The sequence below is a fragment of the Lingula anatina genome, chromosome 1 (assembly GCF_051362555.1).
Source record: "Lingula anatina isolate TDL-2025a chromosome 1, LinAna3.0, whole genome shotgun sequence".
Taxonomy (NCBI): domain Eukaryota; kingdom Metazoa; phylum Brachiopoda; class Lingulata; order Lingulida; family Lingulidae; genus Lingula; species Lingula anatina.
The window spans coordinates 5971603-5987158 of NC_141767.1; the positions used below are offsets into that span (position 1 = coordinate 5971603).

Genomic DNA, 15556 nt, shown 5'->3' on the forward strand with positions numbered 1-15556 from the left:
ATTGAACATTTCAATATCCTAACTGTCAAATCATCCTGCTTCTTAATAAAAATATTAGTAAATTGTAAGAACAGATATAGATTACTCCAGTAACAGTATAGTATGTATTATAGTATTGGCTTACCTTATATTCTTCCACAAGGTTCTTGTATTCATCAAACTTATCACACCATTCTTCGTATCTTTTTAGAGCTGCATCTTGGGGACCTGAGCAAAATGGTAAAAGAATTATGATATTCTGTATATAAAACAGGGGGATGTGGTGCTATGTAGAAAAATCACAGTCTAAATAGGAAGATTTGAAATGCAGCTACCATAGACATAACAGTAATAAAATAATTACCCTAAAATCTTAATAATATAAATATTCCTTGTCCTTTCCACCCAACTTTTTGTATGAAATTAAACAAATTTCAATATGTATAGACTATATTATATTATATTATAACAACAATAAATGCATAAAATGAAAAGCTGACAGCAGCAAAATGACTTACTCAGCACTGTGAGGTTATATGTAATCTTGTCCCCTCCATATAGGTTACATGTGTATTCGCCCTCAGACTTTGGACTGCGAGGCTTCAACAGTACCAGATCACCTGTGGCCGTCATGACACAGGTTTTATTGACTGGCTGACACTCCAATAATGTGCCATTACGTGTCCAATTTTTATAATTAGTGGATCCTTGTAAAACTACAGCGGCTCCAGACTCTGTTTCTGTATGTATGATGGCACTGCACGTGGCCTTTGAGCTGAAATTTAATAAAAAAAGAAAATGATAGGGTCTAGTAGTACTGCTTAGTATGTGGTGAAAAAAGAAAATGACACCTTTCTCTAATAATCAATTTGACTTAAAAAGCAAACAAATTACGCACATTCTTTATACAGAAATCAAGTTTGTAGAGAAGGGGGTCTTGGAAGTTCACCGTTTGACCAAAAGAGTTTTGCTCTGAATCAGAAATGGTTCTGGGTTCTTTGTCATTTATCAAGTTGGGTCAACCAGAGAAGATAAAAGGTCCCCCATTTCAGAAGACCCCCAACCTGTTGAAATATTTGTCTACAGGCCTGATAGAAATAACTTCATACCTAGATGTGTCAGCAGTGCAGCTTTTACTACTGACGTCCCAGTTACAGTGAGGGTCATGTGTACAGCTACCACAGGTCTTGTAGTGGTTGCACTGGTCATCAACTGGCACCTGGGTCACCTGGTCATCTGTGCCCAGGTATAGCATGGACATACCACTGGACTGAAAGAGGGGGAAAGCAGGGTGTTATTAACTATAATTTCATAAGGTCTCATTATTTCCCCCTTTATTGTGTGTTCTATGTTATAAAACATTATGTAAGCCATTTGGTGAGGGGCGCCATCTACAGTGGAGAAACAAAATCATGTGATGTAACTGAAACATACTACACTGTAATATTTTTTTGGTATCAAAAACCTATGGTTATAAGTCATCTTTTCCTTGCATCAGATTTTCATTTTTGTTTAGAGCATTCAACATCTTTAATTATTCAATAAACTGATCATTAATTTTTTTAATCATCACCACACTGTAATACTTACATGCTTAAAATATTTCATGCTCCATAAAATGGTATCATCTTGTAAAGGCTCTATAACTGAGCTAAGGCTGGTGCACTCCTCATTGACCTGACTACAAGACTCTGTGCTGGCTAATTTGTAGATTTTAGCATTATCTTAAAGTAAACAAAATGGGAACATCATTATAACAGTACCTTTTTTGTTTCATAGTTATTATTTTATTTGCAAATCTACCCAAAACAGAAAATACTCACATACTCTCTTTTTTATTTGTCCCACAGATGCTACTTGTTAAAAAATCAGTCAATATTTCCATATTTCCATTCTAAAAAAATGTTGACTTATTATGGCTCTAATAACACTGCTCAAAAGCAAATACACTCCTATAACAGAATTTCTGATTCCAGTTACTGTAACATTTAATTTGAAGCTCGCTGTCGTACTTACTTGTGCCCAGATACAGCACCCTTTGTCCAGCCACCAAACTGTTTTCTACAGCAATTTTTCTGAAGATGACTCCACTTCTGTAGTACAATGGTCTCCCCTCTCTCATTGGAATAGCTTGGTCCATAAGGGGGCGGGAATAGATGAAGTTGATGATGGTATCATCCAGGCCCAGCGAGTTGTTAGAGCACTGAAGGGAATTTTTTTTTATAAAATGTAAATTATGCTGAATTGAGAAACACAACAGGGGTTTACAGGCCAGAGACCAAGGCAAACTAGACTATGTTTTAGTAGTTACTTGGCATGTTCTTTTAGAGTTGAAACCATGTCAAACATAAAGTTGCATAGGTATAATCCATTCTCACAGAAATACATACATGATAATCTAATAAAGGTAAGCTCATTATAACTTACTAAAATTCATGCAAGTAAAATTCAGGCGAGTAAAAGTTTAATGACTCTGAGTTATAGTTTGAATTACAATGTTTTACTGTTGGCAAAGTTTTCTAATCAATTCTGATCTACAATTAAATGTTTACTTGTACTAGTAAGGAAATAAATTATGAAATAATATGTTACAAAAATGTGCTGCACAGCAACTTGCTTATGTACACAGAACAGGTGAAAGTGGACCATTTTCAAAAAATTTGTAAAATGCAAACACAGCTCTATGGGGGGGGGGGGGGGGGTGCATGAAATAAATACAACATTCAAATATCATAGTTTTCAGATAAATCCAGAGGAGCAAAAATGTTCATTAGCTTGGTAGTTGGACCATAAATGAAAATTATCAAACACAAGCCAAGTTATTTTCATAGTGTCAGCTAAATATTTCGGCTTATGTTTGATAATTTTCATCTAAAATCCAGAGGAGTTTTATTGCTAATACAACAAGCACTATTCCACTCCCTTACCTTTCCTGGTCTTGGCTGTGGCACATTACTTTCTTGAACTGGAAGCCAGTTGGATGTGGCATCCTTTTGTTCCTTGAACTTGCCATTGTTGAATACATCTTCTATGGTTGACAAGTCAAAAGTGCACACTGCTGAACCATAAAACCCATTGCTGAAATATGATACAATGTAACAACCATGAGTAACACTACTAGTGACAGGGAGCAAGATGAAGGGTGCTGCAATATTACTGATACCTTATGTTTGTACATAAAAAAACATCACCTTTGAATTAATTATCTTCCAGAAGTTGTGAATAAATTGGCCTGTGCTGCAATGAGAGAATAGTCAGATTAAGGAGATATAACAATTAGAATAAAATGCAAACAGAAAGCTGAAATGTACTTACAGATTTGTTGTAAAAGTAGCATAAAATGTATTGTTCACTCTAACAACATCCTCTGAAAGAAAGGAATAGAAAGCTATAAACAGACATGTCTACAACATATTAAATCAAACTGCAATTTCAATCCAATTTAAAGAAAGTGTGAGTTGTAAGCAAGTCGTATACTTTCTTCATTCTGAAAATCTTAAGACTGCCTATAACGTAAAAAAATATGATGGTATGAAAATGGTTGTCTACTTACGCAGCTCATTAAAATAAAATGGAAACTCTCCAGGCAGTGAGCAGTTGAGTCTCGCCTTGAGATAAGTGGTCCAGTTGTCTTTTAATGCATTGCGCCCTCCTTTGTCATCCTAAAATATGTAAGCAGTACATGTAATCTGGAGACTCATCATAGCCATGCCCAATGCACAAATCATGCAATTTTAAATTTGGACAAATAGATTGATTTAGTCATATCTTCTTCTGTATTTGATACTTAGTGATCTTTATCATAATGGAAAAATATCAGGTACCATGCCAAATAATATTAAAGATAGAAAATTATGGGTATCTTGAGGATGTAGCAGAAATTAACAGAAAAAACCAGTTGGTTTTATGAATCAGCTGCCATGTTTTGCTTCTCCAAGTTTGTTCAAAGTTAAGGCACACACTGGATGTGAATGCAGTAGATGAGCTGTATTCAAATGTGTTGGGTTGTTCCATAACCTCATCTTTCACAAATTCAAAGGTAATATGGGGACTTTCATCTTCAACCACAATCTTACATCTTTGCTCTTACTTGTATGTGTAAACTTTAAAAAAACAAAGGCAAAATTTTATCTTCTCCAAAACAATCAAATGAACCAGAATCTGGAAAATATTTGTCTTAAAAGTGTTCTTGTTTGTTTTTGGCATAAATGCAAATCTGCATCTTTGGGTTGCAGCAATTACAACAATATCTACATTTTAATCTAACAGCATACCAGTCGGTATATAATTGCTTGTATCTATAACATACCTTGCATACTCGAGCCACTCTGGCATAAACTGCCTTCCCACAGTTCACAAACTCTGCCGCTGTCTCTCGGAAAAAGAAATACACGTACTCCTCATCATCTGTACTGATGTCAAAAGAGGCAACAAAATGTGGTTCTGAAAAGAGATTTAAATTATACCTAAAATTTTGAAATAGTCAGCTACGTCAGATATTTGAGAAGCTTGTTGAGGTCAGTGAAATATCTTGTGTGAGTAATAACATCATTCCAGCTTCACAGGCAGGTCAATAAATACAGTAAAGTCATTTTAAGATTGAAGACTTAATGAAGACTCTTTGCCACAGGTTTAAGACAACCCAATTAGCCCAGCTCAGCTAGTTCTAATTAAAGGCACAAATTGCTGTATTAAGGTGAATGCATTCTGTTTAAGATCATTTCTCTTCCCAGATTGACTTTGGTCTCAATTGTACTTAGACTATTACAATAATATAAAGAGGGCTATTTTCCAAACCAACAAACCACATCTCTTTATTTACTGAATTTTTACAAATAACTATGGTCACAAAAAAGAATGTAAAGTACTAATCTTCACAAGATTTGTAATTCAAATGTATTCTTGGACAAAATCAAACGTCATGATTTCGTTATGACAGTCTATCACTGAGACAACATCCAAACATCAGCAGCTTCAACCAAAAGAGTGCAGCAGTCATCCACAGAGAGTGAAGATCTGAATAATTTTCTGAAACTCAGCAGCATATGTTTACTGCTGCCCTTTGCAAGAGTGATAATATTACTCCAACGAACAGATAAATGTTATAAAATCAACAAAACAGCATAACTACATTATCTGCAATCTCATGCCTCCTACACTGATTTTTGTATTGCTTACTCGTGATCATGCTTCTAGCAATATCATGGTGCCTTTGTTTGATTAAAATGGTGAAAACAAAGCCATTGTTTTTTCATTGCACTTAATCTGTACCTAGATCAATATATTCTAAATGCTAATTCAAATATATCACTCTGAAACCACTTAGTACCACTATGGATACAGTGGACGTGTTTGTTTAACATTTGTATTTCAATCACTATATAATACATTCAAACATGCATAACCTTTCTCTACTGAGACCAATGGTAAAAGACCTTATCTGAATGAAGATCTCAGAATATAACCTACTAGTGTTCCCGCCTCTGTAATAATACCTATTTAGATTTTTTTCTACAACATTCTGTGGTTATTTTAATAGTTAGGTCCTATAAAAATATGAATGGGATCTTTTTATGGCATTTCCCCTATAGAGATAAAATGCTGAGATAAAAAATTTCATTTTCAGTAAAACTAAAAGCAGAATTCACCAGACCGTATACATAACAGGTAAAAAGTTAGAAACAGGTGTTACAAAGAGGGCACAGTTACTAAATTAACTCATAAAATGATTATGATATAAAACAAGAAGCTTCTCAACTTGTATATTGTGGTCTGAATTTGTCCTTATGGTAACTATATGAGGTATTCACCCATAGAATAATCTTCAGCAGATCTAAAAATTCCAAAAGTGGATTAGACTTTTTTCACAGTGCGTTTCCTAGTTTTTGGGGAAATGCTAGAAGTCAACTTTTAGCTTTAGCATAATTATAAACAACTGATAATATATCTGACAGAGACAGGCACCAAATCCTCATATAACCACTTGAAAACCAACTTATGATATAGGCGGCATCCTTCAAAACTGACCATTATACATACCAAATTGCCCAAGAAAAAAAAAGTTCTACAGAAAAAACACACACATAGGTCTATATACTGAAAAAGAACAGGAAAGCTCCCAGCAGGATTGGATCTCTCTAACCATCTGTCTGCTGGTTATTCTGAGAGCTCGCCACCAGTGTAATACCTTCTACTGCCAGCCTGTGCTGTCAAATAACTGATCAATACCAGATAACACCTTCCTCAACAATATATCAAAACTTGCCTGTTGGGAATGCAATGCGCACCAGCATGAAAACAAATTCATGGCTTCAGTTTCCCCAAGATCAATATCAGACAATTTCTTAATTTTGAGCTGGTGAATGAGGTATTTCATTGAGGTTTCTTAGTTTGTTCTTAAGGCCATCTGTCATTTATACAAAAGATATTTCTTCATGAGGGTTCTAAAAATTAGTTTATCTTGGATATCAACGCTTGGGGAATTTTGTAAAATCCAATTTCCCAAAATCCAAGGGGAGTTTCAAATGGCGAGAAAAGAGCCCTGAATTTTCTACATTAATCATATCTTACAAGCTACATGCAGATTTTTATCTTTTATAATTTCCCCCTTGTTCATTTCACTCTGAAGTCTATGAAACCTACCATTAAGCCACTTGGAATCATAGCGCACAGTTCTCACTAGTTTGCTCTCAATATTTCCATCTTTGCGTATTTCAGGTCTGTAGATTACAGGGTCGGACTTGACAGCATCTGCCACTGTACCAGAATACAAGACTGATACATTGCCAGGGTTGCCTTTCTCTGAAAACAATTGAAAAAACTTTTGAATCACATTAATAATTAAATAAAAGAAAAAATAAAACGAAGGAAGCATTTTGGTAATGCTTGAATAAATAACATGTAAAAAACTGTGATAACAACAATAAAAGATGTAATGAAAGATGATATACTTGTCATCATACCTGGAGAAAACACTATTATCAAACTTGCCTCCCGAATTTTCCAAGTGGCAGAAGTTCAAGTCAGGGGAAACAGCCATTTAATTTAGAAAGAATTTTTTCAAAGATGATGTCAAGATAAAGAAAAATTAAATTTGGAGAGGATTCAAGTGAAGGTGACTATACAAACACATGTAGGTGTGTGCCTATTAACACCATGTATATAACCCTGTATAGGCATTATTTCAAGTCAAATGTGTGAGGTCTTAAAAGTTTGTATCATAGTTGAGGGTGATGAGAGAAAAGGTCATGAATGCTTTTTACATTGAATCAGACTGGTTTTCTCACAACATATTATACAGCATTTCCAGTGTTACTTAAATAAATCCAATCAGCTTAATATGGTTCGCATCTGTCATCAAATAACTCCCCTGTAAAAACAAACTTAGGATCTTCCAAATGAAAAAAAAGCATAAAACAAAACAAACCTCTGGTCTACTGTTGCAGACCTCACATCTTTTCTGTTGGAAATAGAATTTCCCAGAAACTGATGCCAGTTTTTTTTCTTACTTTTTTTTGTACAAGAAACAATTTAATTTGCTGCCATGGGAAAGTTCAATGCTTGCTAAACCTTGGTGCACCTAAGGTCTTTCTCTTTGGTTTAAGTAATAAACACATACACTTTCAATTTAACATTGGTACTATAAAAATGCTCTTTTTTAAAAGAGTTTTATTGTTATAATCCTAAACTTCTACTTTTGTAATGTCAACAGCACCACAATTACAAATAATGAGAAACTGCCTCAAAAATATTTTAGATATATACTTATATAAAAAAACAGCTTTACCTCTCAACTAAACAGTTTGCATACACAAGCATGCCTAATGAGTGTGTGGTTGTGTGAGTGCATGCATGCATACACGTCTGTACGTGTGTGCTCTACTTACCAACCCAGACTGCTGTAGCATTATCATCAGGATCAAATGGACATTTGGCCACTCCACTGCTGGAAGTTCCATTTTTTCTTACAGTCAGGTTAGCCTGTAACAAGTTCAAAAGTCATTGATAATCTACTTTTTTCACATAGCAATTATGTGCCACAACTTGAAAACACTTATGTAGTCTTGTTTACTTTAATTTTGGTATAATTTTTACAGGAAATAAATTGGCACAAGAGCTACATTGTGTATGGAGTAATGAAAGTGGATTCACATCCTTACTAGTAATTTCAACTCCAACACTTGCATACCCACAAGAGCTTTTGAGTAGAAAACTTCATTTAAGTCAAATACTATGCTTTCTTCCTGCAACAAAGTCTCTTTTAATTCCATTTAACCCAAACAAAGAAATTAGTTTATCAAATGTTAGACTCTTTCGAGAGCACTTGGCATGTATCAGTTTCACAACAGGAGATCTCTTTCCCCACAGAAATCCTATAACACAATTCACTTCAAATTCAAATCCAGGTAGACCGGAGCTGGACAAAGTATTCAAAAGCTGGCAACAGCAGTGTTTAATTTGCAAGCAGGTCCAAACTGAATTACTTATTGTTTAAATGCTGGTCATTTCTCCTCAAATCATTTCATTGAAAAAACTGAATCCCCATACTCTGACTCAGATGGATTAGCGTTTATCTCTATGCTAGAAGGAGGAGAAATGCAACTGACTACATTGTGGACTTACAAATAGAATGAAATCCTGTGGCTTCTTGGCTCCTGTTCCACAAATATAGAACTCGCTGTCATCTTTCTGCCAGACAATCACTCTCACATGATTTCCACATTGGAAACACTGAAAATTAAACCAAATAACAATTTTAAGTGTGGAAATAAAAACTGTCATCAAAATTCCAATGGTAAGAAATTGCAGCTTATTGAAGGCCATGAAAAAGTCAATGTCATTATTTTTTCATATAACTATATTTTTAGACAAAGCTTTTGTTAGTCCTAAGCCCATCAAATGGCTTCAATGAGTCTTTGTTCTTTTGAAAAAGTCAATCAATTTCAAGGCCAATCTAATACTGATCAAAAGACTGCTTTGCAGAATTCCACTTTTGTTTTAATAATCTAACAATCAAGTATTCCATCAGGCTTTCAATATGTCAAGGCCTCCCAACATCAGAAAATGCCTCTTTTGTTCCATGATAGATTTCCATCAAGATCTAAAATATTTATACTAAATGAGCCATACATCAAACAACCTCTTTATAATTTAAGAAAATTATGATGCCCATTAAAAATTTTGTGTTGTGTTAATCCGTCTTTAATGGCTTTAAATTGGCACCACTGAAAAGTTCATTTTTATCCCTTTTTAAAACAAATCTTCATTGGTAAAATTAAGCTGCATAGAATTGGAGCTTTATTAATATCCCATTATCATACTTAAAAATACCATTATGAAGACAATTTCCCAAGAAAATTTAAAACAATTCATTTTGATTGCAAAAGAATGTTAGGTACCTTGCTGCTTGTGCTTCCCTGTTGATTGTTTGTGTCGCAAGTTTCATAATTTTCTGGGTGTATAGAATTTGATGATGCCTGCAAAGGAAAAAAATAACAATCAAGTAAATGATATTGAAATTTCATTACATCACTAAATTGCTAAGTGACTTCAGATTTTTGTGAGTAAACCATGTCAATAACATTTTAGCTTTTAAAGATATCAACTCAAATCTAACAAACAGATTAATTTTTCTAGAGGGGAAAGGGAAATGTGGGGCCAGCAGCTCCTGCAGGCTCAATCTGAGGCAATGCAAAGAAAGTTTTAATTATGACCACTGTTTCAGTTCACTGCCAAAGAAAATTTGCTATTTCCGTTAAGGGAACAAACCAATTGCTCTGGAAGGATACAGATAGCCAGAGACATAAAATGAGAGATTTGGTGCAACCAGGGTATAACAGAAATAACTGTGGCACCTTCAGAAGATTTTACTTTTACATCAGTAAAAGTAGCCCAAATTAATTCAAGAAGGGACAAAGAAAAAGTATAAAATTCTTGAAACTTTACCATGTGTCATTTGGACATCCAAGATGACTTTTGTGTGTAAAAGAAGAAATAGTAGAAATTGACACAGTGCATGATATGCTTGTAGGCAATGAGAGCATAATGCACAGACAACAATACTTACACTGTCACTTATATTTTCTAGGTTCAGTTTGAATACATAATCCCTGAAAAAGAAAAAGATCAACTTGTTACTCGACCTGACAGATACACAACATTACCATCAAGTCAATTTATTCTTCTTAACTTATCTTCCTCAGTAATACATATATTGCAAGATAATTATAGAACACTAAAATGTTTGCACAATAGCAATGAGATAACACATCTGTCTTTTCTCTCTTTTTTTTCTTAGGTAGAATATTCATAAAATATTACCTGGCACCAACAAATAGAGCAGGAGATCCAGAAGCATTTAATATCTCCAAGTAGCGGTAGTATCCCTTATAACTACAATTACTGTTGTAATTTTCACTTTTGAATACTACTGTGTTGTCTGCAAAAAATTTAAGAAAAAACATAAATATAATAAACACACACAATTTTAGCTAGTTGGTGTGTACATCTGAGCAAATGCAAACAAACAGAATTCAGTTACTCAAAAGAAAATACTATTTTGAGTGTGGGAAATGTTAACATTCTTTCAAAAAGGCATAAATCCTGCAGTACAAAGGACTAGATTTCCTAGCATATTCACATGTAGCTTTGTGGAATAGAGCGTATAATCAAAGTGTATAAAAAAGCTCAGAATGAGAAACAAATGGACAAAAGGCCACCATTTCAAGCATTTGAACCAGCATGAGTTGGAACGACAATGTCAGAAATATCCTTTTCTTCTTATTTGCATGTTCCGTCCTTCATTGACACCTAGTTACATGATAACAAACAGTTTGTTTTATATCATCTGATAGCTCTTAGCCCATTCTATTCCACTTATTATCAAAGAGAGAGAGAGAGAGAGAGAGAGAGAAAAGGGAGGGGCTTAATAAGTACATGCAATCATACCACAAGATAACTAACTTTTGAAAGTAAACCCAGCACAGGAAATATTAAATATTCAGACACTAGAACCGCAGACAGATGATACAACTTGCCATTGCTTGGTTGCAAACAACTGCTCAGATGTATTTCATCATAAGAAAATTAAAGAGTACATGTACAAAACCACAGGTCATGTCAAAGTACTAAGATGGAAAGATGCCTTTCAATGATAAGTCCAGTTAAGTATAAAAAATTCCACGCACCCCTCTGTGATGTGGGTTTTTCTCGATTCATATAGCGTTAATCTCAAAATCCATCCTGCATACATGAATGATTTATACTGCGCCCTCAGCTAATTGAGATCTAGCCCACACAGCACTTCATATACTTCATATCACTATGACTGGAGTGACGAAAAAACTGACTAAGTCTCATCTGTTTTACAGAGTGTAATTCGTGTTCTATAGAGATTCAGTAACTAGTCTAGGCTAGACACACAGCAGGATTATCAGGTCCCAGGGGAGTAATTATGCTCCTCTGCCAGTTTCTCATCTCATTTTACTTCTGAAGGGACAAGTTATGACTTAACATTAGCTAAAAAATTTGATTTTTCATAGAAATGATTAATGATCTTTCTGATCCTTCACAAGGTTGGAGACAAAAAAACTTGCAAGGTACTTAAAAAAAAAAAAAAAGAAATACTGGAGAACAAAAGTTTCTGAAAGAAAGCCGCTGTATAATTGCCTTCTCACTTGCTCTAGAATAACAAACCATTATAAAGCTTAAAAGAACAAATATCATGAAAATGCTTTCAAAATCCCATGCCATCCTACTCATAAACAAACTGTTCTGTCAGAAGAATTGCAGAAACTTGCCAAATATCATTCATATGACAACTTCCATAAAATAGAACTATAAGATAAATCAGCTTACATGCTGGAACAGTTCCAAAGCATAACATGCTTTGTGCTGGAAAAAATGATTAGTCTTCCAGTAAAAAGATTATACCTCTTTTTCACCAGTCACCAATCACTGAGGAACAATATCTGCCTCTACACAGGGTGCCCCCGCTGGCACATTTTAAAGGCACAATAAGACATTGTAGATTGATTACTACTTTATCCCAGCATGGAAGATATTGTCACAGCCACGGCTTGTCTTGGTAGGTGTCCAGGTTCACAGCAATAATCTCGTTAAAAAATATATGTCCATCCACAATGCAGCTCAGGTGTTACATGATTAAAAAACTTGAGAGCAGACTGCCGGTGGTTTGAATCCACTTCACCCAGTGTCAAACAATCAACATAAATGTCAAAGCTGATTTAATCCAACCACTAGCCTCAATCACACAAACAAGTTGTCATTGAGGTCAAAATTTTGGAAACTATCAGATTTGGCATCTTAGAAAAAAAAAAAGAGTTGTAATTCTGTCTTGTAGTGCCAGATGTAAAATCCAGCTGATCACATCTGGAGACTTTATCAGTGGCAGTAGTAGAACTGTGTGCTCAATGTCAGAGTTGACTGACAATTTTTTTTTCAGAATCTGGCTTGTAGATTTGCAAAATTCAGGAATGAAAAAAAAACATGCTAATTAAATAAAAAAAATGAATAGAAATATAAAGATACAGGGAAGGAGAGATATGATACCTTGCAGCTAATTAAGTGTGAAATTGGTGGTCAGTAAACCCACATTGGTCAGCAGATGTTAAGCTACTCTTTTTTAATTTAATGAGAGGGATTAAAGAAAAAGAAACTTGTAAAACTGTCATCATGAAGTAGACTATGCTAGTTAACATCTCTACTTGATGAAATGTTCTCAAAAGTGTTCATTGTTGGATGACAAAAAATAAAGTTCTTTGTGCTTGGTTTTACTAGGGCAGAACTGTCAGATGCTAAACATATGAACACTGGCTGGATATAAAAGACTTCTTGTCAAAGGACTGATTGTCAGATTTTTTTTTTTTTTTTACAAATCCTTATTTCACGTGGTAAATTACTGATAAAATGGAAGAAGGAAAACAACCCTCTCTCTGACACTTGAAACACAGATTTAAAGAAGGAAAGCACACACTACAGAAAGCAATCAACCTCTTGTCGTGGTGGGGCCTGTGGATTGAAGAATTTTATCTTTATACTGCCTGCATAACAAGTCTTTATAGCAAGGCAAAAAAGCAAATGCCCAAGAGAAACCTAACCCAGTAAAGCAACAGTGCTCTGTACAGTACAGAAAAGTCACATGATATTAGGGATAGATAGCCATTCAATAAAAGACTGGTTTATTTTTTCTCTGAAACTGAGAACCAAATTCAACGACTTGAATCATATTTGATGAAAAGACCCCTTGGGTAAGCACTGAAATCAATCCTGGAAGATAAGATACTCCCTATTTTACTTGCCCCCCAAAAGTAATATCAAGATCTTCTTGAGACATCTTGAAACTGATGGAGTGGAAAAGAAAGGTACCCCTTGAACCTGTGCAGTATGCCTTAATTCCTGACCACTGGCTTTTCATTCAAAGTATTAGTACTGGAAGTTTGCACACATTTGAAAGGGTGCCGTTTCATCGGATAATTATTAGAATGATTATATAAATACCTATGAGGTAAATGTGGTCAAACAAACACCAGTGAGATATGCTAATGTTTAAATGTTTTTCTATGCCAAACACAAAACCAGCGGTGTTTGAAAACAACAGACTGTTCAGATTAAACTCTGTGGCAGAGGAAATAGAGAAGGTGTACTGAATAGGGGTATAACAAGACTGTGATTTAAAATAATAAAAACATGTGTGCATGGCTCTTCATAATTTAATGCACCACAAGGCATGTCTATTGATTTGTTCTTCTAATTCTTATAAATAAACTTTCTTTGGTTTTATCCATAATGTTCATACTCCACTAAACAGACTTGAGTTTATGCAGGTGAAACTAATTCCCCTATAAATCTATGGTTCTATCTTAAAAACTTTGCCCCCAGGTCAAGTGATCCTGCCCTGAGTGGCTTGGGAAACAGTCCTTGAAAAATTCAATTTCCCAGTAACATTTTTTGGCAAAATGATATTGGGAGTGTGAGACAACTTGGCTGGAATACTAACTCACTAACTTGTTTTATGTGAAACAGACTGAACTCTGTGTGTCTTTTCAGTTTGCAACCAACTAGAGTTAATCTTGGCCAAAAGAAATGTTTTAATCATCAAAGTGGGAATGCACCTGAAGACTGACCACACAACAGGTGATTAAGTGACCACTGGAGGTAAAAATGACCACCTGCTTGATGTCCATACCCTTATAAAATCAAGTTCTGGTTCTGGAGTTGGGGGTAATCTGAACTGGAATTTTAACAACAATACACTTCCCTTATTGGAACCACTTGCTTGTTGGTGTTTTAATGACAAAAAATCAGTTATTTATTTAAACTAATGGTGTTACCCTTGTAAAAAGAACCGAGAGACTTCTGATACAAATTTTGTTGATTGGGTTAACTTAGATGGCAATGTGTTTGATAAATTCTCCTGTCTACCAACGGTCTAACTGAGGCTTGCGACACACTTTTTAGTCCCTTCACATCGTTTTGATTTGAACTCACATGGTTTTATAGCCATTTCAAAATTTTAGGCAATAATGTGGCACTGAGAAAATGGCTTGAATCTAGTATTTCAATGGTTGAAATTCCTATTCCAAAGTTTCCAACAGTTTTTGCAAGTGAAACATGCATTACTAGGGTGCACATTTAACCAACAAAGCACCATTTGCGTCAATTCATATTTAAGCCATTACTAAGGTAGGCGACTATTTGGCCTTTTAAAGAGGAACTAAAATCTAATAAAGCATCTCTACTTAGTGACAGTGAGAGATGAAATGATAGAATTTAATCTGAAACCTTTTTTTTTCTAAATCGAATTTCAAAAACTACCAAAGGTGACAAAGAAAATAATCAATTTCATCTCAGAATCAATATGTTTCCAAGTTATTCCTGGATATTGACAGACAAAAGGATTGGTGGTATCCAGAGAGGGGCTGGCTGACTATAGTCTGTATATTGGTTTGGTATAAAGCACACTATGTGCCGTATGGTACCATACCATGTCTAATGAGGACTATATGTATGAAGGAAAACAGCTTCAATCTCCCTATTCCTACCTTCTGGGAGTAAAAAGCATGGTTGCAGTCTTGACTCAATAACACTGACAGTAAAAATATGTGTAGCAAACACTGGCAAATGTTAAGTCAATATTAAAGAATAAATAAATAAATAAATAAATAAATAAATAAATAAATAAATAAATAAATAACAAGACTTAATAAAAGTCATGATTACAATGCAAATAGTTTTTTTTTCTAGCAACATTTGATCTGTGAGTGCAAACAGCTGGCTATGAATGTGCACTTGAAGAATTTAATACCATTGTTTTTTTTATCAAAATTAAATATAAGAGTCATTATCAGATAAGCAGTAAAAGTCATCATTATAGTCTATATGATAATCACAAGGGGGCCACTATTTTTGGGAAGTCATTATCAGATGTATGTACCCTTAGCATATAAAATGCTTGCTGACTCATCTCTAGTACTTATCACCTCAAAACCTGGGTATGTTGAGAGACAAATCAAGAACTCAGAAAACTCAGGGTGCCCAAATGAGCTGGTCTTGCATA

At 34.6% G+C, this 15556-nt stretch overlaps 1 protein-coding gene across 12 annotated transcripts in view; it reads right to left on the reverse strand.

The window, feature by feature from the left end:
* The window catches only part of LOC106176559 (semaphorin-2A), a 37091-nt gene that overhangs the window by 1651 nt on the left and 19884 nt on the right, over window positions 1-15556 (reverse strand). For 11 of the 12 annotated variants that reach the window (XM_013559009.2, XM_013559001.2, XM_013558999.2 and 8 more), the window contains 15 exons: window positions 10300-10417; window positions 10046-10088; window positions 9378-9455; window positions 8602-8709; window positions 7866-7959; window positions 6622-6780; window positions 4289-4422; window positions 3533-3641; window positions 3295-3346; window positions 2907-3057; window positions 1996-2182; window positions 1570-1703; window positions 1089-1249; window positions 498-754; window positions 125-207 (listed from right to left, as the gene is read on the reverse strand). In XM_013559009.2, coding sequence (XP_013414463.2) covers window positions 125-207; window positions 498-754; window positions 1089-1249; window positions 1570-1703; window positions 1996-2182; window positions 2907-3057; window positions 3295-3346; window positions 3533-3641; window positions 4289-4422; window positions 6622-6780; window positions 7866-7959; window positions 8602-8709; window positions 9378-9455; window positions 10046-10088; window positions 10300-10417 — 1868 coding nt within the window. Of the gene's footprint in view, window positions 1-124; window positions 208-497; window positions 755-1088; window positions 1250-1569; window positions 1704-1995; window positions 2183-2906; window positions 3058-3294; window positions 3347-3532; window positions 3642-4288; window positions 4423-6621; window positions 6781-7865; window positions 7960-8601; window positions 8712-9377; window positions 9456-10045; window positions 10089-10299; window positions 10418-15556 lie in introns of all 12 variants that reach the window. The other variant, XM_013559016.2, reaches the window with a different exon arrangement.